We start from the raw sequence: 21090 nt of genomic DNA on the forward strand, positions 1-21090 counted from the left end.
AGTCCCTTTCCACCCTGATTCTAGGCTGGGGCATGTGACTTGCTTTTGCCTAGGGGACATGAGCAAATGTGACACAAACAGAAGTCTGATAAGCACTTGTGCACTGGGACTTACTCTCCTGGAACACTTCTGCCATCATGCGAGGAAGCCTAGTCTAGTCACCTTGAAGCTTTAAGGCCACAGGGAGAGACAAACCCAGTTCCCAGCTGACCTGCCATTGAGGGAGCTCAGGTCAATACGGAATCAGGAGAAATAATAAATCACGGTCATTTAGAACTGTTAAGTTTTGGAGTAGCATATTATACATGACCACCCAAAGATGCCACTTCCACGGAAAGTCCTATCGTGGGACCACACGTGGGCATCAACAGTGGAGACGCAACAAGCAAGTGCAGAGCAGCAGGCGTCTGTGTTTCCAGGAGGCTCCCCATGAGACTGGGAGGCACACCCCTGATTAAGGAGCACAGCTTAAACCATGCCAAACACCTGGCATACAGAGCAACATCGAGGCCTCATAAAAGCTAATCCCCGTGAAGCCTCCAAGTATAATTAGAAAGGAGAAGAGATGATGATTCCACCGCATGCAAACTTGGAGCTCCAATAACAACACCCACTCATGGCCACAATGCTAGGAATCTTTTAGTCGTCTGTAATGTAAATAGCTAAACATATCTCTGTGTTTAATGCTTATTATCTCTCCTTCAAGCTTCATCTTTATAACAGCTTCCCTTGAATAAAAGCTTCTCAAGAGTTAGGTTTAAGTCATTTTTTTCACAATGGGCATCTTAAAAAGAACAGGCTCTGGAGCTAGCCTTTCTAGGTTTTGAATCCCATTTCTGCTCCTTAAAACTGCAATTGGGATCAGTTACTTTACCTCTCCTGATAAATAATGCCCATGCCTCATCTGTAAAATGAAGATAATAAAACTGTCTACCTGCCCCCCGCCCCAAGAAGGGAGGGGCACCTGCACGGCTCACTTGGTTGAGTGCCGAACTCTTGATTCTGGCTCAGGTCATGATCTCGCAGTTTCAGGAGTTCAAGCCCCATGTCAGGCTCTGTGCTAAGCATGGAGCCTGCTTTGAGATATTGTGTGTGTGTCTCTCTCTCTCTGTGTGTGTGTGTGTGTCTCTCTCCCCCTTCTCCCTCTGCCCCTGCCCTGCTCGTGCATACTCTCTTTCAAAAAATAATAAAAATAAATAGAATTTTAAAAGTGTCTACATGTAGAGTTATTATGAGGGTTAAATGAGTACATATAGCTAATATATCTCAAGGGCTCAGGACACTGCTTGGCACTTATAGCAAGTGTTGTAATAAAAGTTGACTATTATTATAAATCAGTATATGCTTAATAATATTCATATACAATGAAACCAGGAAGGGTCTCCTCTCCCATCTGGGAGATCACAGCTTCTGGAGAGAGGCACAGGAAGCAATGAGGAAAAAGGGTCATTATCAGCTAAAGTCAAATCAGCTAACCCTCCTTGGCAACTGGGTATGAAAACCAGACCTCTTACATTCAGAGGCACATAATTAATGTTTTTGCATAATGACAGCAACTGACCAAATCGATTACAGATGCCCATAGCATTTTCACCACATTCAGTCTCATGAGTTCCTATGGCATAAAGAGTAGCAAACATCAGGGATGCCTGACTGGCTCAGTTGGTAGAGCATGTGACTCTTGATCTCAGGGTCATGAGTTCGAGCCCCACACTGGGAGTAGTACTTTAAAAAAAAAAAAAAAAAAAAAAAAGAGAGAGAGTAGCAAACAGAATCCCTACAGCTGGGGGAACCGCTTCAAGATAGGCTGACAAGGCATACAGTTAGCAAAGGTGCCATAAAATCACAGTCACATAATGTCACTGCTTTTTCCCCGCTGACTATACCATTGTCTCTGCAGGACAGTAAAATATAATAATCTGGATAGTTAAGAAACTAAGCTAGCAAATGTTTGCTAGTTGATCAGCTTAAGAAAATTGTAGATCACATCTCCCCTAGACATTCAGTCTTCTGTGTTTTCATCTATCAAAAGCAGTTAATTCTTCCTACTTATTTTGAATACATCTTATCACCATTGCAAGAAACACGTTACTCAAAGGCCTTTGCAGACATACTCACTGCTCATCATAACCTCAGACTTTACCATGATCAAGATGTACAATCGCCCAGCAAACTACAGAAATATAATGGAAGGGAAGAATTGGACCCACAGAGAAATAGATTCTCATCTTTTGACACAATGCAAAGCCATACAACCAATTTAGAAAGTCTCTGAATATAATAAATTTCAAAGAGAAAGCGTGAGAAGACACAAAAGCATGAAGCCCAGAAGAATGAGCGGACTCCCTACTTAGAAATCCCAACAGCTTTTCATAAAATGTACACAGCATTTGCAAACCCACATCCAGTCTTTGTCTCAGTCAATTAATACAGGCTGTCCCCATTTAGATGTTAACTTCAGCCACATGACAGAAGCATCTCCAATTCTGTGTTACAGAAAGATTCCAAATTATGGCATATAAGGAATATGTGCACAGAATTTTCGAGAAAAAGGACAGCTTTAATTCTTTTTGTGCTTAAATGGAGAAAAGTTTCTATCTTGATGCTCAGGCACTATACCATGTGTACCTAAATTTATATCTTGTCACAAACACCAGTGCCTTTAGGTGATGAGAAGTTTTTATGACTGACAACAGGGCCAAACAGACCCAGTCCAAATTTCCCTGCACGGTTACAAAGAAGGATGGCGTTCTCAGATGTTGCTCCAATTGTTCCCCCTTGCGAACACTAAAAAATACTTTTCCTTTTGTCAAATCAGAGAAGAGATAAGAAAGGATGCAAAAATAATGGGTAGACTCAAATACTCTCTTCAAAAGGTCAGAAGCAAAATGTTTCCACTGTGAGTAAAGAGCCAAGTTAAAATTGTTCGGCTTTCAAGATTTCTAGAAGCTGTAGCCCAGAAATCACTGGTGCATGCACAGGGATAGAAGAACATCATTTGGGAAGCAGGAACAAAACAATTCTTCTTCCCATACTGAGCATCTACAGGAGAGCAGGATAAAATCCACCTGTCCGTCCTGCTGGGGTAGATTCCACACCCACCCCCTCCCTCTGAAGTGGGACCAAAGGCCCCCATACAATCCATCTTCCTGCATCCCGTAGGTACATGGAACAACTAACCGGAGGCAAAGCTAAATTCTGGATGCATTACCTGCAGCACCGGACTATTGTCGAAGTTGTAGGCACTCGGCCTTCCTTCTAGGGTTGAAAAGGCCACATTGCCTCCAGTCAGAGGGGAAATATCACTGAATTCATCTGTGCACAAGGCCTGCTGCTCATCTCCTCCTGTCCTGATGAAGCCACGGTTTGCCTTCGAGTAGGTGTTCTCGCAGGAGCCGCTGTAATACTGGTAAGGAATCCAGGGCCCATCTTCCCGTGTGCGCTTGTAAATGGCGAAGCTCTCTGGGCGGCTGGTGTGGAACTTGAGGCGCACGTATGTGATGTCAAAAGCTTTTCCTGTGAGACAAACAAGACATTCAAAAGTCATACATAGGAAGCAAAGAAATTCCCTCTCTTCCCAATTTGCTTTGGAACTTGACGAAGAGAGAACACAAACTGCCCTGTGCACCCTGGACCAAGATGGTTCCAGAACACACGACACATTGGCTGTGTCCATTAGGCAATTGGAAACCTGGAAATAGTGGGTGTTTTCCCTGAGAAATGACAAGTTATAGTTGGGTTCATAAGTTGGCTCATAAAAGCTTGTTTAGGACATGCATTGTTGAAATTTTGTTTGCCATGAAAAATGGTAGCACTGTACTTCTATCAAACAAAAGCAAAATTGAATTAGAAAGTACATTTATTCTTAATGCTGGTGCTTCAGCATAAACAATTTAATTAAAAAAAAAACAGAAAAGAAAATTTTTGCTGACTTTCTAGATCAGTATTCTGGAAACATTCAAGGTATTTAAAAACTCACTCTATTAACTATAATGTTACTTCTTGATGCAGGAGGACTATCTTCAGCACTATTCTTCTACTTATCCACCAAGTTAAGACAGGGATTTGAGAAAGAGAAAAGGACAGTGATTAAGAGATGGGGCAGGGAGTAGAAAAGGAAGAAAAAAAATTCCTCTAGCAGCTGAACAAAGAGAAAAAAAGGGAGAGAGAGAAAAGGAGAATGGGAGTTTAAAGAACTTGTTTGAATATGTTCAAAGGAGAATATGCAAGATCTGAACAGGGAAAGTCGGCAAAAGGGACGAACTGGGCTGCTGTCTTCTGGAGGAAGAGCCACCGGTCAGACAGCTCCCTGTGGCAGCCAGGGTGTGGTCTGATGGCTGGGACACCTTGGTTGCCAGCCAGTGTGCCTTCAGGTGGGTCAAAAAGACAATGTGCAACTGTTTTTAATCACCTTTCATTCACAAATTGGGTCTTTCTCTGACAATGTTTATCCTCTGCAACTTCCATGCTATAGTGAAGATTACAGACCGGCCAACAAGTATTTATTGGGCACAACTACATGTTCAGTCCTACACTATACACTTTGGGGCACAGAATGTGTTAGACATAAAAGGTCCTTGCACTCAAAGACCTTACAGTCTTTCCTTCCCAAGTGGATTAACTCCACAGGAAGAACCAGCTCAGTCCTCTCTTATAAAGCTCACAGAAGAGGAACTCCTGCACACTCTCAGAAGTGTTGAGGAGAGACTTCTGCCATCCTCTTACTTCCATGTACCTGCTCATCCTCAGGGGACGAGTGATGGTCACGTGTGGCCTGGAATCTCCTCAGCTCACTCTCCAGCTGCCTGCCTAAGGTCCTGTCCTGGACTCCTCAACGCAAGGCAGTGTGTCTGCCTCTGTGCCAGGGAGGCCTGCTGTTGTCCTACTACTAGATGCGGGACTAAGTGGGTGAGTTCAACTGGGCTGGAGAGGAGGGGACGGGGGGAGAGCAGAAAGCCCATGTAAGTCATGTGTCCAGGCTCTATTCTTTAGTCCAGTATTATCTACAATAAACTAATACGATGAGCCTTATCTAACTATTTCTTAGGCGGTCTAGATCTTAAAAGAGAAGTTTAATTAACTGTCCCCCACATACACGAAACGCACATACAATTTTGAACACAAAGGTGTGTGGCATGATGGAGAGAACGCAGGACTGGGCGTTATGAGACCTGAGCTCAGGTCCTGGCTCCTTCAATGACTAGCTGTGTGATTTCTGTTCCACCATTTTCTCCTCTGCAAAAATGAAGGTGATGACCCCTGAGCCCTTTACCTCAAAGTGTTGTTGAAAGGACAAACTAAGATCTTAAGTATACCTGGTTAACTGTAAAACTCTATACAAATATAAGGCATTATTATAATGGAGTTTAGAAAAAAAAAAATCCTGAATTAGGATCCCGACTATGTTCACATGTAAAGGTCTGACTGGGCCAGGGACTACCTAGTAGTTGCTAAAGAGTAGGACACAAATCTGGATCTTCTACCTAAGATGCAGTACTACATTTTGTTGGACACAGGTTATGAAAATCCAGTTTGCAACTGTCTTGTTAAAAGAATGAAAATTTAACCTCTATCTCTGCTGTATCAAAACCGTTAAGGTGTGTTCCCTTTGAATGAGGGCGTGGATTTTTAATATAATATCTATGGCATGCCAGAGATGATCTAAGACATTCTGGAATGGTGAAACAATTGAGTTCTCTTCAGGACAGGTGGTCTGGGATGCTCAAAGGCTTACTCACTAACCTGTGGATTACAGATTACCCTTGCTGTTTCTACTCTCTCTGTCTCCATTTCTGACATCTCATTGTTCTTTAACAACCCAACCTGCAGGAGACTGGATCAAAGGAGAGAAGATAAAATGGAGCTGGATATGTTGTGTTCCAGACTAAAATCGGCATCACAGAGCCACACTCTGAAAGAAATGGGCTTCTGTGGTCCCTCTCACTGCTGCCACAGACATAGCACCGGGCGGCAGGCAGAAGGTGAGTAAGCAACATTGCTACTAGCATTAAACTTTGAAGCAAACTAGTTCACTGGTGCCGGCCGCACTCACTGAACCTTGTTTTTGGAGCTGCCTTTTTCCTTCCGACCCACGGCCACAGCTGGAAGAGAAAAAGGGCTCTGCGGCAACCGGTAAAGGAGGCTCACACATGCCACATGACAACACGGCCACGTACACTGCGCTCCGAATTAGAGTCAGTCCAGTGGTGGAGGCAGACCACTGCAATTCCCCTGCGATGAGTGCTTTGACAGGACAAGTGCACAAAGTTCTGGGAGCATGGAGGAAAGTCACCTAACCTGGACTTGCAGGGTCAAAAAACATTTTCTAGAGGAAGTAACATCAATATCCAGGACCTGAGGAATGTAGAGGAAGTACCCAAGCAAACAGGGATCAGTGGTCGAGGCAAATGAAACAGCATGTATGAAAGCCCAGAGAACACAGAGGAGTGATCACTGAGAATCAGAGTTGTGTAACACAGCGAGAACTGGAGAGAGTGGCTGGAGATGGACTCACCAGGAAGGACAGCAGGCCAGGCCTGAGGCCATGTTAAAGAGCAACTTCAACCTAAGGGCAATGGTGAGCTGCTGAAGGATTTGCACCAGGAAATACATGATCAGATTTGACTTTTATAAAGATCACTCTGGCCACTGGGTAGAGATTAGGTTGGAAAGGACAGGATTAAAAGTAGGGAGAAAAGAAGATGTGGCAATAATCCTGGAGAGATGACGGTGGCTGAACTAAAAACAGGGGCAGCCGGAATAGAAAGAAATGAGTGGATTTGGGTGAGATGGAGGAAGCAGACCGCAGTAGTAACTTGGTGACCAATGGAGAGTAAGAGGGAGCAGGAGCCACCTCTGAAAGCCTCCTCTTCTTTTACTCTGTTGACATGTTGTTTCACTGTCAAAGCTTCTTTTCCAGAAATAAGGTAGAAGGATTTAAAATAACAGTTTCCTAATTTACAAACAAGTCGATGGAGCGCAGAGCCACCCACTGAAATAGAGGACAGGGGAGGTTAAGCAGGACTGGAGGCAGCGGTAGAGGGCAGGATGGGGACATGAGTTCAATTCTGGATGTACTAGTTTTGAGGTGTCTGTGGGTCATCTAATCAAGAGGAAATGTCTAGTATGAAGTTGGATGTGAGTGGTCTGAAAGCCCAAGAGAGACGTCTGAGTCAGATATATAGATTAGCATGTAGATGGATGGTGAAGGTTGGGTATGGTTGAGACCAATGAAGCAAGTGTGCTGAGTGGAAGAGAGTTGACTTTTGAGATCACTCTCAGGAGCATCAACATTTAAAGCACAGACAGCAGATGGTAGGACTACAGAGGAGGCTGTGAGGCCAGAGAGGGAGACAAGTAAGAGCATCAATATCATGGAAGCCAAGAAGGTTTGAGGAAGAAATAATCACTGGTATTAAAATATGCTAAGAGAGTCATGTAAGACAATGACTGAGATGTCCATTGGCTTCAAGCTACAAACGGGTCACTGCTGTACTTAGAGCAGTCCTGTGGGCAGGGTGGGTGGGATTGAAGATGAATGGCAGATAAAAGGTAGGATAGAGGGGCGCCTGGGTGGCTTGGTCGGTTAAGCGTCCGACTTCGGCTCAGGTCATGATCTCACGGTCCGTGAGTTCGAGCCCCGCGTCGGGCTCTGTGCTGACCACCTGGAGCCTGTTTCAGATTCTGTGTCTCCCTCTCTTCTCTGCCCGTCCCCTGTTCATGCTCTGTCTCTGTCTCAAAAATAAATAAACGTTAAAAAAAAAATAAAAAAAAATTCAAAAAGGTAGGATAGAAGATACAACGAGTGTAGTCACCTGCTATAACATTTGGCAAGGTGGGGGGCAGAGAATGAAGAGAAGGGGATGGAATGTAGGGTCAAGGAAGATTTTTCTTTCCTTTTTGTTTTTTTAGATAGGAGATATGAGGTTGTATTATATGCTGTTGTGGTCAAGTCAGCTGACAGGGAAAGACTGAATGTGGAAACAAGGCTAGGAAATAAGAATGGGATTCTGTGCTAATGAGAGAACTGGCTCCATATAGGAGAAAACCCGTACCCTTACTTTCTATGTGGGAGCAAATGCAAATGACTGAGTAGGTTTTAAGGAATGCAAGTTGAAAGAGTTCTGATGACTTTATTTTTTCTGTGCAGTGAAAATCACAGGTACCTGCTAAGGGGTTGAGAGCAAAGCCAGTGGGAATATCTGAAGAGAGGGTAGAGACTTCATAAGAGCCACTGTAGAGACCACAGAGAAAGTGGACTAGAGGAAAAGAATCCTTGCTGGGCAGAAACAGGGCTGCCAAGAACAGGGTACAGACTTTGCACAGATATCTCTGTGTGGGTGCAATTTTCTACAGCCACTTCATACCCCTTTTATGGATAAGAAAAGGGGACTGAAATTACATCAAGGATTTGGAATCTAATCTGAATAAATAGGGAAGCAAATACAGAAAATGGAGAAGAGTCAAGGCCTGAGTTATCTATCCACAATTACCTGTAGTCATGGATAATCAAAAACTGGGAAACTAAGGAGCTGGCTTTTATTCCATTAAACAGCTGCAGTCAAGACCTGTCATGGACAGTCGCTCTCCTCCTCTCTTTCTCCCTCACCATACCTCCCTGCTCTTTATCTATCCATCCTACTTGTTTCACAGTGGACAAAATGAAAAGATCTAGTTAAATGGTAGATAAATAGGACACAGGACCAGGTCTCCTGATTTCTAGTCCAATGATAGCTTCTCTACTATTTTTACACTGTGGGAGCATATAAAAGTAGGCGGTATGACTTTAAGGTAAAGAGGCCAAGCCAAACAATTAAGAAAATCAGTAAGTAGACGTCTGGAAAGTATTCCAGCAACTATACAACTAGAACATCCCCCCTCCTCCCCTCAACTCACCTCACGTTCATGCACATGAAGACTAACCATAGATATACACACCCTCAAGAAAATATTTAGCTTCTGAATGTTCTACTGCTTTCCCCCCTCCCCCTTACACATTCCTTCCATAAACAAAAAGACTCAAGTACAGATGTTTAGAATGAGGCACACAAAATTAACTATTACTTCCTGCTCTGATTCCTACAGTTCATGCTGGCTGAGGGAATGAGAGAAGGGGAGGCGGGGGGGGGGGGGGTGTCTGAACAATGAGAATTCAGCCTTTGTTCACACAGGGCCAAGCCAAGGAATTCTGCTTAAGCCTCCTACGTGGTTAAGTATTTCTAATCTTTCTGAGTAGGGGAGAAACCCTTGCTGTCTTAGAATTGGATTCAAGTACTGACTGCTGGGGAACATAAATGCCTCTCTGTTATGTGCAGCTCAGAAGAATTCCATGAGGATCTTGTGAAACAGCCCCCTTTACAGTGAGGTAATGAACGACAATGGCTATACAGAATTTTCCAGAACTTGAAAATGCCCTTCCATGGCCTGAATTCAATGAAGAGAACCGGTTCATTCTAAAGTATCAAATCAGGAGTCACTGATTCACTATTGTTCTTACGTGCTAACTCCTTAGAGTCAGAAAGTGACTGTTCTCCTTGAAGTCAAACTGGACGTTTGCAGTACACAACTTCAGTAAGGTTGTGGTGCATAAAGGCAATTAGAGATGGCAGACGCTCAGGCTACTAAATGGGATTCTCCAAACAGTTAACACAAACAGGAGGTCACAGAAGGCAACTATTTGAAAACGTTTTCATTTCTGTTAGTATAACTGCTGGCTGAAATAAGAGTTCCCAGGACAACGTGTACAGCTGCGGACCAGCTGTTATTGTTCCACCTCGGCAGACAGATTGTGCAAATACGGCCTGGCCCGTCAAGATGACCCAGGGCCAAGTGAATGCTGAATGTGGGATCCTCAAGTGGACACAGATGGGTGATCAGAAAGCATAAAGGGGAACAATCACACACAGAATGTGTGGAGGTGAGATGGTGCACGGAGTTCATGCCAACCACTAGAAAACTCAGGCCGAACCACCCGTTGAAAGGCTAGTTTCTATGGCCTGAAACTCATCCTCAAAATAGGTGGTTTTTAAAAACTTATTAGCCCACTTCTTTCCCTTAAATTTTGGTGCTCCTTTTTCATCCCCTCTCTCTTGTAAATCAGCTAAATGCCAACAGTGCAAGGGGACAATTCTGTGCGAGGCATATCTAAATCAGCACAACTTACAGTCGAGGAAAAGTAACCTTCATAGCTTTGACAAACAGTCATTTTAAATTGAATTTATTGAAGCGACTGCAATGGAATTTACAATTTGAGGAAAGCATCCCTATCAAATGAATAAACAAAAGGCTTCAACACTGCAAACTTCCTGAATACACGCAATGAGCACTTCCTATCACACATGTGCCACTGTCCCGACAGAGGCATGCTCAGATTAGTGGCGCTGGGCCATGGAGAGTTTCAATCCCAAATATACAAAGCAGGTAGATAAAGGAGCAGAGAAGATAATCATTTTAGAATTCTTTTAAAAGCTAAAATTCTGTACCAAAGGCTATTTCTAAAAGTAATGCTGTGGCTGTAACAATGGAGCTAAGGGGAAAACAGAAGTTTTGAAGTTGATTGGCAGGATCTGGGGAAGACAAACCCATAATCTCTTAGGGAAACTAGATGTTTCCATAAAGTACCAATTTAAAGTCTAAGCCAAAGAAGACAGTTCCACTCTCTCCCTACCACTCCCCCCACAAACTACTGGTAACTTGGTGCTATTGCTGAATAAGACCAAGGCACCAACCTAGTACAGCAATCCTCAAAAAGTAAAATCTTGCTGCTTGTATTACCCAACTGCAATACCCAAAAAATGCCATATACTTTTTAGCAAATTAAAGGGTCAAAAGTGATTTGGCTTAACACACTAATTAAATATGAGATCATCAGACAGCCAATGTGTGAACAGAGAGGACTCTTAACACTAGAATATCAAATAGTCTTGGACGGTACTTTCAAATAGGTGCAAATTATTTTTGGAGGTCACAGATATTTTCTATCATCTAGACGTACAACAAATTTATCCTCACTTATATATCTTTATCATTTTAGTTGAAACCTTCACCAAAAGAAACAAAACTGCCAAGTAAAATTGCACTCCAAGAACTGGGCATATGCTTTATTAACCCAAACCTCATGTTTATAAGACTCAGTACCGACTCTAATTCAGGCTAGTGGGTCACAAGCATGCCTGAAATCCTTGAACCAAGCTAAAGGAATGAAGCCAGCATTTACTCCCACTCAGCCAAGCTGAGGCAAAAAATCCACTCAGCTGAACAATAGAGTTCTAACTATTAGGAAATGACTGACATGTGGAATTTAATGGAGTTACATAAAGAAAATAAAGAAGTTAATTATAACACTAAGGAAACAGAAATAAAGAGGCAATGAAATATAAGCAGCATGAAACCAATACGTTAAAATTAAGTCTAATTATTAAGATATGAAAAAGAAAAAAGACACCATAGTTTTATGGGAGGCTATTTCTTGTTTTTTGACATCCATGCACTATTAAGAATTGACTAATTTTTTCTTTTATCAACAGAAGAATAAAGAATGGTAAAAGAATAGTGAGAAAATCTAAGGGGGAAAAGATTCTCATATACAATTACGATGATGCAATAACAGACTAAGATCGACTCTGATACACCCTCCACTCCCCAAAGTCACAGAAAGTTGACCAACCGTGTACTTTTATTTATTTAACAACTACTTGCTAGGTGAGTTTAAGTGAAAGTCCATCAAGCTATTTAGAATACTCAATCCTTCATTTTGCTACAATGCCTTTTACTTTCTAGTTTAATTCATAATAAACCTGGCTCTGTCTTTCCCTACATACTATTGGTATCTGTCCTCAAAAGAAGAAACAACTACAAATACCGCAAAATATGTTAAATTCCAAAATATCTTTCTCAGTTTTCACAATTGCTTAATTTCTTGCCACAGCCACCCATTAGGTCAAGGATCAGAGCCAAACTGCTCTTGATAATTCCAAGTCCAAATTCTTCTATTCATTCAACAAATATTTACTAGGCACATATTGTGGCACTGTTCTAAGTATAGGACTAGAGCAGAGAACAAGACAGACAAGGTCCCAAACTTGTAGGGCTCACAGCACAGTAGGGAGTGAAGTAGGTAAGGGATAGATAACAATCACAAATCAAAACAAAAATGTAATGCATTAGATGATAAATGACACAGTGAAGAACAAGGTGGAAATCATCGAGAAGTGCCATTTAATACACTGTCACCAGAGATGGTCTCACTGACCTGGATAAGGTGACATTTGAGGAGAACGAAGAAGGGAAACAGACCTCTGGGAGAGAGCATTCTAGGAAAACCAAATGCGAATACCCCTGAGGCAGGAGAATCCTGGCAAGTTCTGGGGAATGGTGAGGAGGCCAGTGTGGCTGAAGTAAGAGCGGAAAAGAAGGAAAGTGTGGGGGATGAGGTCAGAGAAACTGACGGGAAGGAGGGATTGCCAATCATGTATGCCTTGTAGGCCACTGTAAGACTTGGGCTTCTACTTTGAATGATACGAAAACCCTCTGGAGGATCTTGTCCAAGGGAGTTACATGACCTGACTGGTATTTTAGAAGGATCATTCTGGTTGCTTTACTGAGAAAAAACTATAAAGGGGACCAGAGAAAGACAAGCAGGCTAATGAGGGGCTTTTTGCACAAGGCACAAGATAATGGTAGGTTGGTCCAGGCTGGGATCAGTGAGCGGTGATCAGATTCTGGCCCCATTTTGAGGCTAGAGGGAGCCAGTTATACTGATTGCATGTGGGGTGTAAGCTGTGATGGAAGCAACTGGAAAGATGAAGGTGCCATTTATTTAGTGAAGAATATGACAGGAACAGGTGTGGGGATGGAGAGCAAGAAAATTAGGAGTTAAGCTCTGGATATTTTGAGATACTTATCAAACTTCTAAGTGGAGGTGTCAAGTTGACACTTAATGTATGCAAGTCTGGGGTTCAGAAGAGCTCCAAGCAAGAGAGAGAAATCTGGAAGTCACCACCATACAGATAATGTTGAAAGCCATGGGGTTAGATAAAAAAAACACCTAGAGAATGGATATAGATAAATGAGAGGTACAGAACAGGGTCTTGGGACATACCAACATTTAGAAGTGGGGAAGAAAAAAAGGACCCAACAAAGGAGACTCAAAAAGGAACAGCCACTGAAGCAGAAAAAAAAAAAAAAAAAAAATCAATAGAATTTCAGTGACCAAGTTTTTTTTTTTCAGCTTTTTAAAAAATTTCAATCCAAGTTTATTCACATATAGTGTAATAATAATTTCAGGAATAGCATTTAGTGATTCCTCACTTACATATAACACCCAGTGCTCATCCCAACAAGTGCCCTCCTTAATACCCATCACCCATTTAGCCCATCCCCCTGAACACTCCACCAGCAACCCTCAGTTTGTTCTCTATATTTAAGAGGCTCTTATGGTTTGTCTCTGTTTTTATCTTATTTTTGCTTACCTTCCTCTATTTCATGTTTTTTCTCCCCTTAAGTTCCACATGTGTCCTTTTGAATCAGCACTTTTGCATCCTTTGGATAAATACCTAGTAGTGTAATTGCTGGGTTGTAGGGTAATTCCATTTTTAATTTTCTGAAGAACCTCCATACTGTTTTCTAGAGTGGCTACACCAGTTTGCATTCCCACCAGCAGTGCAAAAGGGTTCCTCTTTCCCCGCATCCTTGTCAGAGGCCAAGTCTTAAAACACATTTTAAGAAGAAGAGAATGGCCAACAGAGTCAAATACTCCTTAAAGACTGAGAAAGATGAAGACTGAGCCATTGGTCACTGGATTCGACAACCTCGAGATTTACTGCTGCCCTTGACAACAACTGGTGTGGTAGAATGACAGGGATGAAAGCCAGAGAATGTGTGTGTGTGTGCGCACATGCATGTGTGAGTGTGTGTATGTGTGTGTGTCTCCAGTGGGGAGGGGCTGCAGGGATTGGAGACAGCTAATAAAAACAATTTTCTGAGTAATATTGCTATAAAGAAATAAGGTGGTAGGTGGAGGAGAGAAGGAAGGGTTCAAGAGGAAATTGCTTTAGAAGGTGGGGAGACAGTATGTGTTATGTCAATAGGAACGATTCATTGCAGCAGCTGAATTTACACTGAGCAGTGAGGCTCTTTCCCGGTGTAGATAAATGAAAGTGTGTAAAAGAGACCCACTTTGGTCCATAATAAAGTTCTTTGAGACTTCTCATAGATCTCCTTCCAGAAAGAAGAAATAATGGAATGGACAAGGGTTACTGTAAGTATCTAGATTAAAAAGTTACCTGGTACCCCAAAACCACAGAAGCTCCGGAAGGATGCTCCCCAGTAGAGCCAGCCCAGGTCTAGTCTTTCCTAGACCCATAATCTAGCCCATGATAAGGACCAACTGCCTATCAGAATCACCTGGAAAACTTCTGAAAAAAATGCAAGTTGTTGAGCCTCATCTCCTGAAATTCCATTTTTAAAGGTTCTAGGTGAGCTCCCCATGTCTGTATTTTTAAAAGCAACCTGGGTGAGTTTTTATGTACAGTTATATTTGAGAAATATTGCCCTACTATAAACTCTTCTTCATCTTGGTTCTCATGCTTCAAAGATTTAGGTAGGGAAAGAGTTCTGACCTTAGTGCTGCCCTGCAGAATGAACTTAGGCACTCATGAACAGTGACTCTGATTTTCACACGTATTTCAAGGTGCAATTTACTGCAACTGTTAACTGTGCAGTCATGAGCAGTGAACCAGAATGACAGCCATCTTTCTGAAGACACATTCAGACGTTAAATTCACAGGGCTTGCTCACTTCACATCTGAGGAGGCTGGGTGACGGACCAGTTGAACCCAAACTCCCCAACATTTTCCTCCATGACAGTTTCCTATCACTCAACTTGTATCCTCAAGGCCCTATTTCCCAGGCACGTGGAAATATACATTTCTATTTTGAGAAAACTCGCCTACTGCCAGGGGTTTTACAGTGTTGTTCTTTCCATGCAGATACTAGTCAAGATTCCCTGTAAACCAAATTCCCTATCCCCTCTGGCTTCTCTACTTCTTCCTTCCTCTTCCCAACAATTAGTAGTATTTAATAAAATGATACAAAACCAACAGCAATTCTCACTGGTAAGAAATCTGGAAGCAAAGAATTAACTTCTGCTTCAGTACACTCAAAAAGATAAGAAAACACTTTTTCTTCATTGTCTAAAAGCCTAGAACTTGTTTAACCCTAGTCTGTGCCAGGTAATGTTGGCATTTTCAGGGACGGTATTACATTCTGTTGGTTAAATACCAGTGTAGAAATATGTACTTTTCAGAGAAGAAATTTCAGGTATTAAAAATAGATTATAGATACGTGTGTGTATATTTATATTTATATTTATAATTTACATTTACATTTACATTTATATCTATATATGTCAAGGGGGGCCGAAGAGCAAAGTACAAGGAGTTCATATTAGTATTAGAGAGAGGGAGAGGAGCAGGGGGAGGGGAAGAAAAAAAGGGACAGAGAGAAAAGGGGGAGATTGGAGACTGAGGAATTTTAAGAACACTAAAAATCCAGACTCGATATTCTGGATTTTATTTATTTTTGTTTTCATTAATATGTATTTATTTTTGAGAGAAAAAGAGACAACACAAGCAGGGGTGGGGAAGAGAAAGGGGGAGACACAGAATCTGAAGCAGGCTCCAGGCTCTGAGCTATGAGCACAGAGCCCAGTGCGGGGCTCAAACTCATGAACTGAGCCATGAGATCATGACCTGAGCCGAAGTCGGATGCTTAACCGAATGAGCCACCGCGGCACGCAGATATTCCGGATTTTAAGTACTCTCACAACATTCACATCTCATCTGTAGGGAGTGCTTTCTTTTTTCATTTTAGAAATACTTTGAGGGGCACCTGGGTGGCTCAGTCGGTTAAGCATCTGACTTCGGCTCAGGCCGTGATCTCACAGTCTGTGAGTCTGAGTCCCGCATTGGGCTCTGTGCTGTCAGTCCAGAGCCTGGAGCCTTCGGATTCTGTCTCCCTCTCTCTCTACCCCTCCCCCATTCACTCTCTGTCTCTCAAAAATATGAATAAACGTTAAAAAGAAAAAAATACTTTGAGGTCACTGATCCCATCTCCTTCCACACTCAAGCCTTGGCTGACAAACTATAGCCTGCAGACTGAATCTAGCCAACCACCTACTTTGTAAATAGCTTTACTGGAACAAAGTCACACCCATTCATTTGAACTTATGTCTGCTTTCTGGCAAAAAGGGCAGAGGTGAGCAATGGTGAAAGAGAATGCATGGCCTACAACATTCACTATGTGGCCCTTCAAAGAGAACACTTGCCAATCCTGATCTAAGAAATCAAAGACCATAAGAACAAAGATTTCTATTAAAACCTCTTCTTCCTCTTTTCTGCAGGGCAAACTCTGAAAATTTGGTCCAAGGAAAATTGAATTTTCCCTGTATTGCCACAAAAATATATGAAGAAAGCTTATTCCGAAATTTTACAAGATTAATAACAATTCTAATACATCTGATATAAGAATTACTTATTACTTCATAGGGAAAAAAATGCCACCTGCTTCCTTTCTGGCAAATGAACAGGCAAAAAGATGAGCAGTTAAAAAAGGAGGGGATGGAGATGTAATTCATTTTGAAAATCACATCTGTAATGACCTTTAGCCCTGGTACAGCCCACAAAAATAAATCAGCCAATCAGAAAGACAGAGGAGACAGCAGTACAGTGAAAAGCAGCACCATTTTTCCAGGTGTGGAGCACATCCCAAGTGGAGACGTAATTAGAAGTAACAGCAGTGAAAGGAGGGAAATGGAGAAATCAGCTCAAACAGCATTCATCGTTGGGAGAGCAGGAAAAATGACATGTTGATAACTGCAAATAAAGTGGAAAATGCGAGTAGATCCCATTTAGATCTCTGCGAGGACCTCCCTCCATTGTCCTCTGGATTGGAATTCAGTCCTTTACACAGGCCTCCTTGTACTTCTGCTCTTCTGAGCGGATGGACAATTTACATCATGAAAATACTCTGCCAGCTGGCACTCTCTCCACAAGTGACCGATTGTAAGCAGATGCCTTCATAAGATAAGTATCAACGAATACCCCCTTCATTTTTCATTCACCCACCCTCTTTGCAGTGGAATGGAAATGCACACCCAACACACTATCTTTTAGAAACCAAAGTTTGTGTTCTTCACGTCCCTTCATCTCTCGTGGGCCGTATTTGAACTTGCTATTGTGTTCCTGATTAAATTATGCCCTCTACCAAATATCCAATATATGTAATCTCCTTAGATTTTTTGAAACTTTTTTTTAACGTTTATTTATTTTTGAGAGAGAGAAAGAGCACAAGCAGTTGAGGGGCAGAGAGAGAGAGGGAGACACAGAATCCAAAGCAGGCTCCAGGCTTTGAGCTGTCTTGAAGTCACAAATTGTGAGATCATGACCTGAGCTGAAGTTGGATGCTTAACCGACTGAGCCACCCAGGCACCCCACAATCTCCTTAGAGTATTTGTAAACACTCTTGCACTCCCAGATGCAAGCATCTGTTTATTCTTCCTAAAGACTCAGATTAAACATTGAATATTCTGTAGTATAGCCTCAGTTTTGAACATTTGACGATCTATTGCAACAAAAATCAAAACTTCCAACAAGAAGTCAATCTAAATCATTGGTGCATTTAGTGTTACAGATTAAGTAGTCCTGTTCAAATATGCTTCTTTTCCAGTTAAATCACCCTCCCTTTAATGTACATTATAATTCCAGGGGCCCCCCGGTGGCTCAGTTGGTTAAGCATCTGACTTCGGCCTAGGTCATGATCTCACAGTTTGTGAGTTCAAGCCCCGCATCGGGCTCTGTGCTGATAGCTCAGAGCCTGGAGCCTGCTTCAGATTCTGTGTCTTCCTCTCTCTCTGCCCCATGCCCACTCATGCTCTGTCTCTCTCTGTCTTAAAAATAAATAAAACATTAACAAAATTAATGTACATTATAATTCCAGAAACTTAAGTTTCTCTTCAATTCGAAAATCATAAGGAATTTCAATGTCCCTCTCCGGCAAGAAGAAACTTTTTATGATCACTACTGAAACTGTTTTTATAAATGATGTATATACCACATTCAGTGAAGGGATGCTGAAGGCAAAGAGATCATCTCACAAATTACTTACATAGCATACTTCAGGTAGGTCGGTCACATTCCCAGCACTTCAAAAACATAAGCTTTTCTTATCTGCTTTTCCTTCTACATTGAGAGCAAACATTTAGCAGTGGTATCAGAAGAAATGTTCTTCAAATCCATCCTTCACCATATTTCAAACAGACAGTGCTTCAGTTCTCATCCGAGGGAGTATTTCACACGCACCACAATGGGACTTGTTCTACCTTTCTATTTACATTCTGGAGAGCAGCCAAAGTCCTCTCTAGCTCTCTTTGATCTGATGCCAGAGCCCTGGTACCGGACACCCACCTGGAAGAAATTCCCTTAGGAGCTCCAGGACCAAAGAGGAATTGGGAAGGAGGGGGACTGTATAAACTGTATAAATACTGTATAAACCCATCCTACATCCTATCACTCCCCAGCTTACTGATCCTTGCAAGTTACTTGATCCAGTGCAAACTCCTTAGGCATGTTATTGCAAGGTATCCATAAATCTGAACAAGTGTGCTTCATTTTATACCTTCAAACCATATCCTAAAACTCTCCAGTGTAAACTAAAACTTCTACTCCAGTCTTGCCATCTTTTTTTTATCCATATACCATTTCTCACTTTGAAGTTACTCCTTCCCAAGCCTACCTATCTTTCCATGTCTAGTTCAAGTACTATGGTCTCCATGACACTTGACAATTACTTTTCAGAACACCCAACACTCACTAACCAAACCACAGAATTCAGTACTTGAATATTTACTCCTTTGTGTAAGTTTCTGTTATCCTACGAGAGAGTAACTTTTTCAAAAGCAAGGAATCTATATTTTTTGGGTATCCTATACTAAAGGATTTTTCAAGTTTTTCTGACCATGACATATAGTAAAAACAAACAAAACCCCACCTTATATTGCAGCCCAGAACACACACATACACACAGAACTAAAACTCAGGTTTGATGAAACAATATTATCCATGATGCAATTTGACATTCTATTCTATTCTCCATTTTATTTGTTATAAAATGCTAGTTACAGCTCACTAAATTGATTTTATGACATTAGGGAGTTGTAACCCACAATTTAGAAAACACCACTCTGCAATCCCTCAGGCACTATCCTTGACACAAACAAGGTGCTCAATAAATATTTGTTTACTAAACTGACTCATCTATTACACAGCAGGTCAGAATTCTACAATGAAATGATGCTTTCTGGATACTGACAAAGTTTAAGGTGATGCCCTTTAAGACCTTGTTCCAATTATTTTAAAACCAGGACAATATTTTAAAAAGAGCCTTTGTCTGTGGCAGCCTTTAACAAGATCAAAGGAAAAAAAATCCTTTTCCTAAAGCTAAAAGGCTAAAGATTCCATTCATCGACACGGCATCCTTGAGACCAATCCTGCCTGAACCAATCCTTCCAAAGAAGTTCTTTTTAGCAGCTCTGGTTCCAGAAGAACTTCAACCATGAGCCTGGGCTAAGCCTTCAGGGTGGTAGCAAGGATCTCCTCTCCATGGGATAGATGGACTAATGCCGGATTCTGGGGTTAGATTTCTACTAAAGACAAGACACTTGGTTACATACTGGGAAACACAGTTCTATCTCATGCTCATGGCACTTTTTCATTGGATATCATTGGAATTATCTTTTATTTTTGCATGTTTTATTTATTTGTCCCCCTTCTCTCCCCCAGGCATGAGAGTGACCTTTTGAGGACCAGGAGGTCTTGTCTTATCCCCGGCTATCCCTTTACTTTGAGGTATGTTTTTACGGTCTTTTAAAGGGAGAAAAATATTTGACTTGTAAAATAAGCAGCAATCCTATACGAGAAAGACAGTGGCCTAAAGCTTGATTTGCTGTTTGGTTCTTCATTCTGTGATTCATTTTGTGAAAATACACCAAAATGGACTGCGTGCCAGGCAGTCAGTTAAGGCACTGAAGATACAAGGATGAAATAAGACTCAGTCCTTGCCCTAAAGTAATTCTAGATGATATATGAGGGAAGACAAAAATAATTAAAATGCAAAGTAAGACACGTACTATATTAGAGAGTAAGGAGCAATCCGACATCTGTGTTCTTCTCCCATAAAATAAAGAACTCTGACAAGACAAACTTGAACATCCATCTAGATTCTACAATCTTGATTCTACAATCTTGCTTGATTGTACAATCTTACGTGTCAGCAACATTTCTAATGGTACCTCTCTCACCAGATCTTTTTAATACTTTTTCTTACAATGACATTTTAGAGAAATGTTAAAAATGCGTAAAAACTGATTTCACAAACACAAATGACATCAGAGACATGATGACATCAGCTGGTTTCCAATTAACTTCAGTTCTATAAAGAAGTAAATAATACACAGTGCTTTTGCCAATATTCTGCACTTGGTCAAGTCCTGTATTCCCAACCGCAGGAGAATATACTGAATAATCTGCAAAGGATAACAGAAATTAAGGTTCCATTTTTAAGGTTGAGAGTTTCTAATGACTGAGTACAGGGTTCTCAAATAACTGCTTCCATCTTTGGCTGAGAAAAAGAGAGCTCTTGGTTTTTTTGTCCATAAAAAAATGAAGCAGTTCAATCTCCAGGCTCTAAACAAATAATCATACATCTCTGTCCACATCTAGCTATGAGGGACAAATGACACATAACGTTTTAGATTAAGTTCTTCAGTAGCAAGAAAGAATGGATTTTCTGCTCTTGCTTCTCTCACTTGAAAAAGCAAATGTCTGGATCCCTTTGCAAATTAGCCCAATCTATAAAACACTGGAACTAAACTGAACTCCCACCACTACTTGGCTCCTGCCTTCTTCCGCAAGCCAAGAACAAAGACCCCATTGATTCACGTGTGTAGGCGGATTAGACTCGCAAGGCAGTCGTGTAGCACATTGTTGCACAGTGATCCCATGCTGATAAGTCAAGGAAGCCTTCTCTAGATTTTTC

At 41.6% G+C, this 21090-nt stretch overlaps 1 protein-coding gene across 1 annotated transcript in view; it reads right to left on the reverse strand.

Moving 5' to 3' along the window:
- Positions 1-21090, reverse strand: part of LAMC1 (laminin subunit gamma 1) — a 129169-nt gene that overhangs the window by 42596 nt on the left and 65483 nt on the right. Inside the window, exon 2 of the mRNA XM_058701712.1 lies at positions 3212-3516. Within this exon, the coding sequence (XP_058557695.1) occupies positions 3212-3516 (305 nt within the window). The remainder of the gene's footprint in view (positions 1-3211; positions 3517-21090) is intronic.

Source organism: Neofelis nebulosa, chromosome 15, assembly GCF_028018385.1.
Source record: "Neofelis nebulosa isolate mNeoNeb1 chromosome 15, mNeoNeb1.pri, whole genome shotgun sequence".
Classification (NCBI taxonomy): Eukaryota; Metazoa; Chordata; class Mammalia; order Carnivora; family Felidae; genus Neofelis; species Neofelis nebulosa.